Consider the following 17,064-nt stretch of genomic DNA (forward strand, 5'->3'; position numbering starts at 1 on the left):
GAAGCAAACACTGACACTTGAGATGAAAGGGGTAAACCAGTGATGGTCCAAATAGATGTTTTAAAATGCTTTATCTCCAGTTGACAATCATAAAAAAAGTTTCAGCACATCAACATTATACTATATCTGGTGGGATGAAAGATTCTGCTGTCAACTTTATGATCTTGAGCTATGCCACACAAAGTGCTTACAACAAAATAAATGAATAAACAAGAAAAGAAATAACTGAATGAGTGCATTAAATTTTATGGCTTAATGCTATATCACACAATATGTTATTGAAGGGTTCAGTGCCAAATGTTTTTTTCAACATTATTTTGATAAAAAAAATATTGATGCACAGAAAACCTTTTTATTTATCAACTTCTTTTTTTTAAAGTTCTCCTCTGATGAACTTTGCATTGACAATTCAGTTTGAAAGACGTGAACATCCACTTAAAACATGTTATTACTCGATACTCTTTTTTCATAACCTACAAACTTGACTGAACAGAAGAATCCAGGTGAAACTGGTCAATACTGTGCTGTCAGAAATAAACCAGTGATGGTCCAAATAGATGTTTTAAAATGCTTTATCTCCAGTTGACAATCATAAAAAAAGTTTCAGCACATCAACATTATACTATATCTGGTGGGATGAAAGATTCTGCTGTCAACTTTATGATCTTGAGCTATGCCACACAAAGTGCTTACAACAAAATAAATGAATAAACAAGAAAAGAAATAACTGAATGAGTGCATTAAATTTTATGGCTTAATGCTATATCACACAATATGTTATTGAAGGGTTCAGTGCCAAATGTTTTTTTCAACATTATTTTGATAAAAAAAATATTGATGCACAGAAAACCTTTTTATTTATCAACTTCTTTTTTTTAAAGTTCTCCTCTGATGAACTTTGCATTGACAATTCAGTTTGAAAGACGTGAACATCCACTTAAAACATGTTATTACTCGATACTCTTTTTTCATAACCTACAAACTTGACTGAACAGAAGAATCCAGGTGAAACTGGTCAATACTGTGCTGTCAGAAATAAATTTTGATCCAAAGGGTGAACAGAAGCAACTTGAGAAGTGATAGGCAAAGCAAAAGGATGGCTCCTGTCTGAATGAATGTTCAAGAAACTTGAGATTCTTCCTTTCTGTTGTTGTTAATTTCTTGCCTGCCCAACACTGCTGGCGTTTATATACTTTGTTCTCCCCTTCTTCCTTGAATAGACTTGACAATGCTTGTACCCTGCCACTGCAACTTCTCGTCCAACTTTTAATTTAGAATCCTAGCATAACCTTGCTTACAGTACTTCACTGACTGAGCAAGTAACAGTGCAGGTATCAACATCAGCCATGAGGAGAAAAGAGTTTATACACAAGTGAACACATAGTTCTGATTATTAACACATTGTCAGGTAAACACAGAAGTCAGAGCAAACACTGCCCTCTCACTTTCGTTGGAGCCTGTTATCTTATGTGCGAAGAACTAGACAGTTCAGGTGAAAAAAGCTGACACATAAGGTGGCAACAGGTAATTCGCTGGTACGTTTGCAAGGTCAGGTTGTCAGAAAAAAGTGCAATGGTTAATCTGAGCTGACTATACACAGGTTCTGTAATGAACAGAGAATTCAGAGAAAACTGGAAACATTAGCCTGAAAAGTGCAGCACCTCTGCACAGGTCAAGAGGGAACCAAGCCCTCAACTCAGAAGGTTGTGGGTGAAAGAACACATGGTTGCTTTTTCAGGGGTGGAGGTTTCACAACTGAGTTGACTCTGGACGGCCATTAAGTTCATGTGTTGTTTACTCACACACGTATTGTGACTGATCAACTCTGACTAGAAAAAAACAACAACAAAAAACCGACTCAAAGTTAAAATATCTTCTTTCAATGTTAAACACAATGAGGTGGTTTTTAAAAAAGTCATCTGATGTTTGACACAATAAAGGGAATCAATACACATCAGAACAAGCGCATTTTCCACAGCAACTACATCTTTCACAGTACAAAGTCTGATGTGTCGCTGAAGGTCTCACACAAAACACATATCCAAGGGCTCTAGGACAGAGCTGTTTTTGCCAGTGGTTGACACAGTTGGAGACATACAATAGCTTATTGAAATAACTCAACATAGCTTCCTGGTCTATCACAACAATGGTCCCGAAGGTATAATAGTCGAACAGGTTTCTCTGTGTACAGTCTGGAATGTCTGGATATATACTGAGATACATACACTTACGTATCAAAGGTAATGAGAGGAAAAAAGACAACCCATAGTACATTGAAATAATGGCTAATCTATTCAAAATTGGAATCATCAAAGAACATGCAACATTTCAGGTTAACCATGAACATTGTTTTTAAAGAGAAGCTTCAAAAAGAGTAAGATAAAAATCTTCAAAACAAAGAGGCATGCATTTTAAAAAATCTGATACATCAACAGATCTAAAGTAGAGAAATAAATTTAAAAAAATCTTGAAAACAGATCTAAAAAGGCAAATGCACTACATGGGATTTTTTTAAGCATGAGAAAAATAACTTTCCAACAATACCAAAAATAAGCTAAAAATCAAACTGAAAAGAAAGATGGCATGACAAAAAAAACCCAATAACACATAATACTCTGGCTCATTCCACAACTGTCAGCTAAAAATAACACTTGTGGTTTACACAAACACATCTTTCACCCCCCCTCCTCTACAACAATGGTTGTATAACTGTAAAATTAAGTAGCTTTGTAAGTCACCAGACACAGCTGGATTGAGGTCTTGTCTCCTCCACTGGAAAGTACAATCACTGAATAGTGCAAACAATCCAAACTCAACAATCTATAAATCATAGGTCTTGTCTCCTACACTGGTAAGTACAATCACTGAATACTGCAAACAACCCAAACTCGACAATCTATAAATCATAGGTCTTGTCTCCTCCACTGGCAAGTACAATCACTGAATACTGCAAACAACCCAAACTCAACAATCTGTAAATCATAGGTCTTGTCTCCTCCACTGGTAAGTACAATCACTGAATACTGCAAACAATCAAAACTCAACAATCTGTAAATCAACAAGCAGTCGTGCACCAGTTTCATTCTCAATTCTCACAATTGTTTATGAAACACATGCGAGTTCAGGCAAATCCAAACTTTGATTCATCACCACATCAAGTAACTGAAAGACCGATTTGAGACAGACACAGTCAGAAGAGGGACAGGGAGGTCTATACTGACAACGTGGATTTATACTGACCACAGTGGATTTATACTAATCAAAGTATCTTAGACTACCTGCAATAGTTATTGTATTGAGAACAGTTCCTTGCTTTACAGCCCAGCTTATGACAAAAGTGAAGAAAAAAAAGTAGATCAGGGCTTAGAGAACAAAATCAAACCCTGTAAATATGAGACGCGTGTATAATCACAGTGTCAAGAAAATGAATGCTGACTGACACATAAACATTGTCAAATTATGCCGAGACTAAAAAGGTTATTCCTCAAAGTCTAAGCAGTGGGGGGTAAAAGTATTATCAAGTATACCACTAACCGGAATGCTACAAACTTTACAGCAGATGGTGGATGATGGTGTTTAGAAAACACTTTCTTGTTTAAAGTGTATCTAAATAACTTAGCTGTAATTCATATTTTTAGTGTTCCGGGATACATCCGGAAGCATCTTATAAAAGTACAACCAATGTTTGCCTGCTTTTACAGTTTCACCAGATGGACACACTTTCATTTTTTGCTTTCTTTCTTGAGACAAGCAAAAGCAATCAACATGACTGGCCAGATAAAAAAAAGTCTTCTTATTCTGTCTTAAATATGAAAAATTCCAACCCCCCCCCCAAAAAAAAAAGCTAGGGAATCACTTTCATATTCCGTCCAGTATGAAGAACATTTCTGTGGGTAACATTCTGATTTCAATCCCATTCTACCCACAAAAAGGGAGAAAACAGAGTGGTAAGAACGTCTACAATCTACCCAGGCTACACTGTGGCAGCAAGTCATGCAACCGAACATGCATTATGTTCCAGAGAAAATCCAAAAAACAGATCACACAAAATTGTGAAAAATGGAAAAATATAAATATAGATATATTTTTCTATCTACTTTCAAGAAGAAAAGAGACTGTTTACATATACATATATATATATATATAAGAGACTTTATTGTATATATATATATGTTAAAATAAACATTCATTAGGAGAGAAACAACTGTTGTCATTGTTCTCAACATGTTTACAAATGGTTGTATGTTTTCAGCAAAGGCATTATTTTTCTATTCTAGAATTTACAGACAGAAGAAAGCACTTTTTATTTCACTGTTCACTTTCATTTGCTCCAGAGATCTTCAACAGGAATCAACTTTCAACCACTTTCTTCCTTTATATGCAATGCTGAAACCAGATTGAAACCACGAGAAATCTTTACAGAAATAATGTAAAAATTGGTCTCAGAAGTGCAAATCCATATGCTTCTGCCAAAATGATTATCAGAAGTAAGTTTTTTTTCCTGTCTAGTGTTTGCTGTCTTTTCAATACTGTAAATTTCAATCTGCAGCCAAGAACATGTATTACAAACATAGTGCAAAACAGTAATGTTAGCCTTGTTGCTGCTTTCAATCAGGATATAAAAAGAATTTCAGATGAGTGCAAAACAGTTTACAGATATGAAAAGGGATCTTACAATTTCCAGTCAGTTTCGCTTGTTTGCAATCCTTATTTCCATATAATGACTCCATCTCCTGTCTCTCATTTTGCAAAACTAGGCAGTGAAAAAACTTTTTACCTAAATCATTTGGCATTAATTCTAAGAAATCTTAAAGAAAAAAACATCTGCCTTAACTGAGTGATGAATATTCAGAATAACATCTGACATTATGCTCAAACGCAAAGCGATAGAAATTTAACTAAAATTTCAATTGTTGGATCACAAGCGCTTGTGAAATCAACCAAGTGTAACATGATGAAAATGTAAAAGGAAGAAAAATCACAGGTAAATTCACCCAAGTTTATGGCTGCTTTGAGCAGTACTCAGTAAACACCAAAGAAGAAAAAAGAAAAACAACAAACAATAGTCTGATTACAGTTTTGTTGAAATGTTAAATATCAACAAATCATGTGGTTACAGGTAAAATTTTTAAACATTTAAATCATTTCAGATGACAAACATGGTTTCACAACTGATTGGCATGTTGTCATCCTGAGTGTATAGTTTTTTTTTACATTTTTGATTTTTGTCCAATGAACCCTCTGCAAACTGTTTTCAAAAGACCAACATTTCTTGAGTATTTCTTAAGCAATGTTTCACTTCCAATAAAACTTTCAATCAGTTGTGAATTACAACTGGACATGTGCTGGTGAGTGATAGACCTCAAGACCAACATGTGTTTATAACCACACACAAATATTTTGGTGAATGCAGCCCTGTTATATCAAGTTGCTGGATACTATCCATCATTTGTTTTTCCCCCTGACTAGTGAAACACAGCAATGCTTGTGAAGTTACTGAATTAAAATGACTAGACTTTAGAACAGTGAAAAAACAGTGTTATGTTTGACAGGGGCTGTGAAAACGGAGCGTGGGAAGTGAAGAGGAGGTATCAGACTGTGGTCCCTTCACTGCCGTCTCTCCCCTGGTGGTGGCGTCTACTTCATCTCCTCGTACTTGGCTTTGCTGATGGACTTGGCCAGACAGCAGGCCAGGATGGCCCCCAAAACCTGCAGGACACAAACACCACTCGTTTCTGCTTCCTTACTATCAGGAACATACAAATCTTCACTGCAGTTCTAATGTCAGCGTACATGTCTACCCCCAAATCTTACCATCTGGAACACACCATTCACCTCAGTTCCAGTGTCAGCGTACATGCCTACCCCCAAATCTTACCATCTGGAACACACCATTCACCTCAGTTCCAGTGTCAGCGTACATTCCTACCCCCAAATCTTACCATCAGGAATAGACGATGTCAAAATCCGGAACAATTTTCAAGATTGTTAAGGAACACACTATCATTCTTCTTTTCTGATTCAGTGTGGTGTTGACAATCATCATGGCCACCATGACGGATGAAGAACTGGCCTTTACAGACAGTGCACACCAAGAAAAGTTTTTCCCTTAAAAAACCCCAACCCACATGTAATTCAGCAAAAAACATTCATACAAACACATATATAGACATCACACACACAACATATTTGACTCTATGGTACACACCATCTACCAACCACCATACTCAACAATATCTCTTTTAGATGTAATTACCACTACACTAAAAAAAAAAAACAACACAAAAAAACAGAAACACCACAAAGAACTCGAGTTAATCAATTTTGATACAGTAAACCTTTAAACATGAAATACTGGTACGTGCATACACCCACACACACCCACAGATATCTAAACAGATGCTGTTGAACAGCAGACTGACCTGGAAGAAGGAGATGCCCAGAGCCACCCCACCGATAGGACCCATGTTTCCATTGATGAAGTCCACCACCAGTTTGTGACAGCCCTGGTCATACATTTACATACCTCTATTTTCTGCTTACACATCAACATGTATCTACAAAGAAATACAAACCAAACACACCTGTACTTTCCCCTCAGATATCAACACATATCTTAAAAAAAAAAAAAAAATCAAACACCTTTACTTTACCCTCACATTTTAACATATATCTAAACAACAACAACAACAACTCTACTTTCTACTCACATCTTTACATATCTACAAAAAAACAAAAACAACATAGACCAAACACATCTCACACACCAGTACACATTTACAATAAAACAAACCAAACACACCTCTACTTTCACCACACATATCAATACATTTCCTTTCACCTCACATATCAATACACATCTACAAAAACATAAACCAAACACACCTCCACTTTCATCATACATATCAATATATTTCCTTTCACCTCACATATCAATACATAAATACACAAAAACATAAACCAAACACACCGATACTTTCACCACACATATCAATACATTTCCTTTCACCTTTCACATCAATATATATCTACAAAAACATATCAATACATCAATACATATCTACATACAGACAATTAAAAAAATAATAACTACATAAAAAAACTCTATTTGCACTTTCCCCTCACAAATAAACACACATCTATAAAACAAAATATTAAAAAAAAAAAAGAAAAAAAGAAGAAGAAATAAACCAAAAAAAAAGTCACTTCTATTTTCTCCTATCAACTCAATTCTACAAAGTAAACAAACATATCTGAAAACATATTTCAAAACCTTAGGCAGAATTCAAAGAACTTCATGTAGGATTATCTTTCTGAAACAAAAAAGAAAAGAAAAAAAGAAAGAAAAAATATGAATAACTAGTGGGCCAAGTCTTGCACCAAGTAAACAATTTTGGAGCAGAAAATGTTTATGTTCCCATGAAAATTTCTGAAGGAAAATATTATATAAGAAAACACGGTATGTATCAACTCTCACTTTATCTCTCTCTTCTTTTGTTCATGGCTGTCCTTTTAGCTATTGTCAAACCCAACCTAAGTTGCCAACTGACAATTATCAATGACAGTCAAAAGCTGTGAATCACTGTGACTACCTTGCATGAAAATCTATGAATCAAACTTTGAGCTGCAATCACTTTGGCTGTGCTGTCTATAGAACACTGTCTATATGCAAATGTACATTACTGTACAATATGATGAAAATCAATTTTGTTATGAGCCACACAAATATACATCTTCCTTCAGCATAATACCACTTGAAAATACTTTCATTCTACTCATGATGACAATCTGATATAAATGAAAACATTGAATTTGAAAAGCTTTGAAATGTGCTGGAGATTTTTTTCTTTTTCTTTCTTTTTTTTGGGGGGGGGGAGGGGGGCGGGGGGGGTGAAGTGAAGTAAGGACTTACATGGGTGAAGACAGGCAGAACAGTTCCATTGGCACTGTTAGGCAGGTTGCTGTTCTGACAGGTCTTGGTGTCGCCGCGGCAACAGGACACAGGCACTGTGTTCTTCTCAGGCTGCTCAGAGGACCACTGAGACTTGAACCAGTTGCTGTAGCTGCTGATCCCACAGCAGCTGAGCTGAACACAACATATTATTATTTTCATTACTACTACCTTTTTTTATATCATAATTATTATTTATTTATTTATGTAAGCTTATCTATAATTTATTCACCCTTTTTTTTTTCCCTCAAGGCCTGACTAAGCGCGTTGGATTATGCTGCTGGTCAGGCATCTGCTTGGCAGATGTGGTGTAGCGTATATGGATTTGTCCGAACGCAGTGACGCCTCCTTGAGCTACTGAAACTGAAACTGAACACAACAAGCTGATTTTCAAACATTACTTTTCCATTTTCTCTCAGAGAAAAATGTATGGACAAGTCAACAGTTTGTGCAATCAAACTATTTCCAGTCCTTTTTTTTGACACAAGTTATTTTCACTAGGTTTGGGTTGTTATATTTCTGATATAATCTCAGTTCCCATGACAGTTAGATGGCATCCACAAGTCAACTGCCGTGTTGTGTCACCCATTTAGTTTAAACACATTTCTCAGTCACAACTTTAGTTTAAAGACATTTCTCAGACACAACTTTAGTTTAAAGACATTTCTCAGTCACAACTTTAGTTAAAGACATTTCTCAGACACAACTAACAGAAACAAATCAAGTGCTGGACATTTTATGCCAGAGGGCAAAATGATGAGCGCTTTAAATTTCAGCAACACAAGACCGATGCCCTGATGGGCTTAACATAAAAATCTCCCAAGAATGTTGATGCTTAAAAAAGTGTACCCAGATCAGCATGTTTAAATGTGTCTCTTTTTTTTTTGCTGCCTATCATCTGCACCGTTTTCAGTGGCATTACTCATTCCAAATCCCTCATACACAGCCACACCCGGTTCCTCCGTTGCAGGGGTGGTTTGGATTTTGTCCTTGTTGACTGGGGATACCTTTTTCACAATATCTAGAGATTCCTTTATTTGGGCGGTTTGTATCATGATCGGGGATTTCTTTTCCACAATTTCTACAGACTCGCTTACTGGGGCGATTTGTATTTTATCTGTTGACTGCGGGTTCCCTTTCTACAATTTTCATAATCTCCCTAAATTTTCTTCTTGAGGTATGATGGAAGATGAGGAATGATCATATGTGTAGGCGTTTTAATGAGCTATATTGAAAGTGACTATAAACAGATGCACTGTTGTTATAAATTTATAATTCTTATAAGAACATCAAAATTTCAATCCCTGAGATAATACCTCCATTTAATAATATGTGCTTTTGAAGAAGAAAAAGGAGAATGCAGCAGGTGTTAAAAAAACCCAAACAACTTGACACGTAATTGGTTGCACTTACTTTCTGCTGCAGCTCATCAAAAGCGTCAGTGATGTCCTCCTCTCCCTTCTGACCATACAGGATGATGGCATCTGACAGACCATCTTCAAACCCTTTCTCCAGCTGGACAGTTCAGTCAGAAAGAAAACACATCTCTCAACATCTGTGGTTAGCATAGACAACAAATTAAGAGTTAAGGGTTCTAAATATACTACCATTATGCTCACTGTTTTTAGTTTGATCGGGGTCTAAATACACAGATCTCTGTGTACAAATGAGCTTTCATGCATATATTTATTTTTACGCCATCAAAATAAATTCATCCCCATTCTGCCCCTTATTTTGAGTTTGATGGGGTCTATATGTACCCCCCTTTCTGTCTGTTGTTTTTAGTTTGATGGGTTCTAAGTATTACCCCCTTTTATGCCCGTTGCATTCAGTTTGATGGGTTCTAAATATACTCCCTTTCTGCCAGTTATATTGAGTTCACAATGAAATGAAACAGAGAGACTGGAATCACAGTTCAGTGAAGTGTCTTCAACTTGAGTCTGTCTTCAAAGATGATTCATAAATTTCTTGACCCAATTTCCAAATGGATTTGTTTACCTTTTCTGACAATAGTATCATGAGCATGGCACTGATTTTTATGAAACATTATTTGGACAAAAGTCAAAATCCTATAAAAGTATATCTAAAATGTTATGTAGTAATACTGTCAATGTATGATTCAGAATAAAAGCTTTTCTTTTTTGTTTGTTTTAATAACCGATAGGAAGAAAAAATTGAGAAAATCAGTCTCATATTTTCTATCACATTTTCTTCAAAATGCTTCAAGAAACGTTTCATTTTAAGGGCACTTGTCAAAACCTACATTATGGAAGCAATACAACTCCAAACATGCTTTCATTTTACCCTGTCAGTTTTCTGTTCAATTATGATTTCTGTCAAAGAAATTTCCCCTCGATATGGAAAATGTGCTAAGTCGCATGTTGGTACAGGTTTGCTTCAGTAGCGAACACATGATATGATGGAGTTAATAAAAAACAGGACAATGACCAGCTTCTCAGCACACTTTACTGGATTAGCATTTTGTTTGACAAACTAAGGGGAAAGAGGGAAAGAGAAGGAGAGGACATGGCTGGATCTGACACACATGAACATGATACCTTTCCTTTGTAGACCAGCAGAGTGATACCAGCACTAAGCTCCATGATGAAAACCAGGAACAGCACCCCGCAGTACTGCACACACCCACACACACACATTGCTAACAGAATATAGGTACATGGATGCATTTGAAAATGTATGTCACTATCCCTGTTCATCCCTGTCCACAGCAAAGATATGTTCAGTCTTGAACATTAAGTGTGATTCAGTATGCAATTGTGTATTCCTCTCCAGTTCTGCATACTCTGACATTTCCCACCATCTTTTCAACAGAATGGAACATTGCATAGTGCCTAACAAGGACTTGCACTAAATGGGGAGGTGGTAAAACGAAAAGGTGTATGCAGCAGCTTCACTCCCTTCAATCAAATCAGCCTTCATTCAAGCCACACAGTCATCATGACCATCAAAATGTTGTCAAGCTTTCAACACTGAATGTTGGAGGCTGTCGTGACCACCCTGCCCATGATATCATCCACTGCAACAATGACCTCAACGACACATTCACACCACTGACCATGTAGTGACACATTCAGACCACTGACCATGTACAGCAGGAAGGCATGGCCCTTGACAGTGCAGCAGCAACCAAGGGAGCCCACGAGGACGATGACAGCTCCCACGCCAATCAGGACGTAGGGGGCCTCTGGCTGGTAGATGGAGGACAGCTTCAGGTACTTGTACAGATCCACCTTGGTCCAGATCCCAATGGCCAGGATCACTATGCCAGTCACCTGTTCATAGACAGACATATCTTTCATGTGGTTGTTGCTATAATAAATACAAACGGTATTTAGTTTATTCAATTTGAAAAAAGATCTTTACATTATGGTGATGCCTACACTGTTTACCCCCCTCCCCCCCGCAACCCCCTCCCCTATTCCTCCCACAAATCTCCTTTACCCTGTCATTATGCGTTTACCAAAATGCTTACTAAAAAAAAACAAAAAACAAACAAGCAAACAAACCAAAAACCAAAAAGAAAGGATAAAATCTATTGCACCTGACAGGTTATCATAACTTGCATATGGCTTTGCTGATTCATTCTGAACTAAAATTGAGATAAAAATATCACCAGGAAAGGAAAAAGTGATTTTAAACAAACATCAGTGGTGAATGGCACAATCATTTAAAATATCTGTCACCAATCAACTTGGAAACCAAGTGTATATATTTGAGCCCCACTATGGGTACTTTAGTCTCCCATAACCTTTTCAGTGTAATATGCTACACAACTTGTCACTATAGATTCTTGTTTGAACTGAAAGCAGCTCTCCAGCCTGGTAACAAGCTTTTATTATTATTTTTTTTTTATATTACTTTTCTGCCCATCAATAACTTATTGAACAAGACAAGAAAAACTTTTCTGCAGAATTTCTGCCTGGGACAACTCTGTTGTGTGGGTTCTTTGAGGCACTGACAGTTGGCTGCACATGGCATCTTGATTTCCTTTTGTTCAAAAGACTAACATCCACAATACAGTACAAGGTTTGATGAGGACAAATGTTCTGAGGAGAATATACAAGTAATGTATTTACTAAGTTAGTCATGAGACAGAAGCACTGGAATCAGGGACTACCGGTAATCCAAGATCCATGTTTGAATTTTTAGTAGCGCCAAGATCAGGGTTGCAGACCTTTCCAGGTGTACAGGTCTAATTTGGTGGAAAAACTGTTGCGCGCGCGCACACACACACACATATATAGACATATATATACACACGTGTGTGTGTGTGTGTGTGTGTGTGTGTGTGTGTGTGTGTGTGTGTGTGTGTGTGTGTGTGTTGTGTGTGTGCGCACGCACGCGCGCGCGCATGTGTGTGTAACAGATCAGAATGCATGTCACAAAATCCAGTAATTCATTCATTTTCAAAATCAACATTTATCAACTGATGAGTTATGGAAACAAGAATTTGAAGAACAAACCCAGACTGAATGAACTCTAAAAACTCAGTATGTTCACCACAGTGATGGTGCAAAAAAGGAAATTTTTTTATGTGTAATTAAACAATTCTGTACATGAAACTCAAAAGCTCATTTGTACATAGAGATCTATGCAAGAGAATGTGTATGTACAACAACTAAGAAAGAAAAAAAACCCAAAACAAAACAATAACCAGCTCAAGTGTGGCTTGAAACATGGAGTTCCGAACTTCTTGCATCCTAGTCAGTTATGTGATACCTGTGAAGGTAGGTGGAATGGGTTGGAGGAGCTGGAAAGTGAGACAAATAAAGATAAAGAGACAGTGACTGAGTGAGATGTTGATAGGTACTGAATCAAATTAAATCAAATTTCTTATACTATAAAGTATATATCCCAACTGAATGTAAGGTCACATTTCTGGGCTGAAAACCTGTCAAAATGAAAACCAGTAGATGAATAAAATGGCACAATTACTATTTCCAAGGATAATAGTGTTGCTCTCATCTTCAAGAAAATGCACTGTGTGTGGCAGATATTTCCCAGCCAAACACACACATTGTTGTACAGGTCATATTTTGTGGAAGGACTGTTACACACACACACACACAGACAGACAGACAGACAGACAGACAGACAGACAGACAGACACACACACACATATATATATATATATATATATATATATATATATATATATATAGAGAGAGAGAGAGAGAGAGAGAGAGAGAGAGAGAGAGAGAGAGAGAGAGAGAGAGAGAGAGAGAATGTCAATAAGACAAAGACAAACACTGAAACAGACAGAGGCTTTATGCTAATGACACGAATATTACACAATTAATCAAAAAAAATAATCTGATAGATTTCTGCACAAAGATGAAACTAACCTGTTACATTAAATTTAAAAGAAGGTGTGTCTTTAAACTGTAAAATTCTAATGTCCCTTGGTTTTAAAAATCTAATACAATTATTACAAGCTACATCTTTAAATAAATTTTCCACTTGCATCACATCGTCCTTGCCAATGTGAGCACAAACAGAAAAGTAACCAAGTATTGCCTGTACTGGGTTCAATGTCAACTGTGTCAATTGGTGATCTAGAACTTTCCCCACACCCAGTACCCCTGCCAACAGATTTGTTGCATGACAGACAGCAATATTGATTAATTTACCCAGTAACAACAAAAGAAGTCCCCAGACAATGTTTCAGAAAACACAAGCACATGTGAACAGTAAAATGCAAATACATCACACTGGGGTGGATCAATACTAAATCCTTTGCCAAGTGATAGAAGTTTTCATTTCAGAAATATGGTGGTAAGATATTTGTACAGGTATGTGCTGAGCACATTTAGTAATGATGGTAATGATAATAATAATTAAATTTATAAAGCGCTTTTCCGTGTAAAACACGCTCAACTGTGTTGTATAATCTAAACACTGACTTTAAAACATGCATTTAAACACTAAAAGGAAAAATAAAAATTACATAGTATATGTATAATTTATAAAATGTTATCATGAGTAGTGCAAACCAAACTGTTGATAACCATTTTCCAGTATTTTTGTCATTTCTATTATGATAATGATTCTGGTCACTTTGTACAAATCTGTACAAATTAACCATAAACCATTCTATTTCTACTATGAATCAAAACACAAAAGCAGACAAAAACTGAAGAAAACATTGCAATAAGAAAACAGCACAAGACAAACACAGTGTAATACAACGAACATTATTCTTGTCCTAAAAAAAACAACAACAACAAAAAAACAACACCCCCCCCCCCACACACACACACAGAAAATAAAAGGAGGGAAAAGGGGAAGGAGCAATAGCGGCAGGGATGGGCCGGATGCTGTGCTGATCATCAAATGAGATAATCTGGAACCATCAGATCCTGAAATATCTTGGACCTTTGAAGTGGAGGATGGCATACATATCATATCCAGACCCTTTAATGCCAGAGTTACAGCAACAGCATCCTAGGGGATTTAGATGTCATACATGTAGCACACATCCAATCTATTTCTTGACACATGAAATTAAGATCTGCGAGGATAACAAGATCCATTCTGGCTCTCTCGTCCCCTTGAATAGCAGTTAGCATATATATATATGCAAAGAATCAGATGAAATTTTACGACAGGAAGCGTTACATTTCTAGACTGGTATGGAAAAAAACTGGGTAAGGGCAATGAATAAAACAGTACATTGTCTAGTAACAGCACATTTGATTTTCAGTTTCAGTCATTCATTTGCCTTTGAGCTAGCTGCAGAAACTGTGAGATGTGCAACCCAGTCTCTGGCTAGCCAGTTAATTAATAAAATGAGTGTATGAGATTACTGATTAGGTTTGATGAAAGAAGCATTGTTACTATTTTGACCGAATTGTTACCAGATTTTTTTCTGTCATTTACATTGATCTCTTTCCATATGCTGCACAAGAATATATCTATTTGAAGTACACACAATGCCTTTTCGGGATCTATCAAATAAACACAAACAACACAAAGTTGCTTCTGTTTGCCGGGTACCAATGCACCTTCATATCATTTAAGAAAACAACAGATCCTATCACAACAGTAGCACCAGAAATTATCTTTCTCCAAAGGATCATTAAAAAAAAACCAAGAAAGGCAAGGCCTTCAAAACTCATTTGTGATACACACTTAAAGAAATTTTTTTTATAAAAATAAAAAAATTAGTTTGCTGAAATGTAGTGCTCTTTTCGTTATTGTAATTATATACAATACAGTTCTGCAAAAAAAAAAAGAAAAAAAAAAGGCTTCAATGCAGATTCGAACCATGAATGTTTGGAATGAGAATGAGTGGTCATACTCACTACCCTAGCACAGGTTCAATACTGACATTAAAAAATTATTATTTGTACATTTTCCTTTAGGGGAATAAATTGAAAGTGGCAATCAAAGTCATATTGTTGTTTAAATCGTGTTATTTTGGTATATCTCGGGCATTTAAAAATTTCTTTTAAGTCCAAGGTAAAGGAGACATTCCCATTGCCTCAAAAACACTGCAACATTTGTCTGTTTTTTTTTATATATTTTTTTTTTATAGTTATGCAGAGATCCGTGTTCCACATGCTTGTCTTTCTACTCACTGAGAAACTACGACACCATCCATTCAATTTCTTTTTTCTGTTCATTCTAGTTAATTCAGTATCCACATATGCAGTAAACATGTCGATTATCATTTAAGAAATTATTTTAATTCAGCGGTAAAGGAGGTAAAGGAGCGGTTGCCATTGTGTCAGGCTTTGCAACATGTTTTGTCAAGACCTGCACTGACCAGTCACGTGTAGGCAGGGCAGTGAAATGGCCGATTCAAATTTTCTTTTCTGTTCATTCTAGTTAATTCAGTGTCCACTTCAGAATATTCATATGCAGTAAACACGTCAATAATGTTGTTAGTGTCACTGTAATTGTTCTGTCCAGAATGTCTGATTCTTTGCTTTTAATTGCGAATAAGAAAAACGAGGTCATGGCCTCTTCTCAAAAGACAATCTGGCTGCTGCAAAGGGGTAACAGTGGTTTTCAGATTCTGGAATGAACATCAATCAAATAAATAAATAATATGTTAATGATTTGGAAATACAGCTAAATTCGGGTGACGTACAACCTTTTACTGGTATGACTGTGAAGATTTTTTTTCCCTACTGTGTTTAAGCCAAATTTCGTATTGTCAGACAAAGTATTCCCTGAGAAAATGGCAATGTTGAAGTTAACCAGGGACCCACAGACACACACACAAATACACAGAGAGACAACCAAACACCAGGTTGTTATACTCACTTTGTTTACAGAAGTGAGTCAAAAAGAAAAAAAGAGAGCTAATCTCAATAGTTCTGCATGGTATTCTGTGTAACGGCAAATCCAGATTGCACAAATTCGGTGTTTGTGAAAGCCGCTGCGGGCACTGGTCACTGTCAAGTGACATTTCCCAACCACTTATGAAAAAAAAAAAAATCAATGCAAACTGTGTAACAATGAAATGCACTGCTCAGCTGAGGAATATGTGAAATGAATTCTTGCGAGTTTTAGGCAATATAATAAGGCCCTAGACATGAACTAGATCACGATTATTTGCAGACATATGCTGCAGACACATAATTACTGTTAACACATTAGCCTACCGTTGCGGTTCCACAGAACTGTGATTCATGCCAGATCGGATCAAAGAAGTCTCATACTGGGACTGTCATCAGGCTTACTCATTATCAGCATTTCTTACCCAAAATATAAAGTTGAACACCATCATCAGTGTCTTCATACAGGTCACCACGGGTGCCGTGGTTAAAGTCGAATCAACTCTTCCTTTCTTCATGTTGAAAGATGATGGAATGGACAAGTCTGTCGGTCCCGGTCTTCAACAGCCTGCCAGCTTCCCACGCAGACGACAAATGAGATGATCATGAGGCCGGAACCAAATGCAGTGTTGATATTCTGCGCATGCGTGATTGTTCCATTGCCGCCTGCTTCGAAGTTGCTTCCAGAAACTGAAAGGTTGGTTATTTTTATTTTCCCACTTTACGAAGAGCGTGATTTTACTGATAATTGCGTCATATGTTTCAAGCTTCTTTTACTTAATTCATTTCTTTGATGAAACACATGGT

The 17,064-nt window shown here is 36.6% G+C and overlaps 1 protein-coding gene across 1 annotated transcript; it reads right to left on the minus strand.

Moving 5' to 3' along the window:
• Window positions 1–825: 825 nt before the first annotated feature.
• On the minus strand, window positions 826–16,863 carry LOC143289211 (tetraspanin-7-like). The gene is made up of 7 exons (XM_076598154.1): window positions 16,683–16,863; window positions 11,056–11,244; window positions 10,510–10,584; window positions 9,365–9,466; window positions 7,913–8,086; window positions 6,423–6,506; window positions 826–5,709 (listed from the first exon to the last, which is right to left on the minus strand). The coding sequence occupies exons 1-7, from the start codon at window positions 16,773–16,775 to the stop codon at window positions 5,638–5,640; spliced, it is 789 nt and encodes a 262-aa protein (XP_076454269.1). The 5' UTR covers window positions 16,776–16,863; the 3' UTR covers window positions 826–5,637.
• Window positions 16,864–17,064: the final 201 nt, after the last annotated feature.

Source organism: Babylonia areolata, chromosome 13 (genome assembly GCF_041734735.1).
Source record: "Babylonia areolata isolate BAREFJ2019XMU chromosome 13, ASM4173473v1, whole genome shotgun sequence".
In the NCBI taxonomy this organism is placed as follows: domain Eukaryota; kingdom Metazoa; phylum Mollusca; class Gastropoda; order Neogastropoda; family Buccinidae; genus Babylonia; species Babylonia areolata.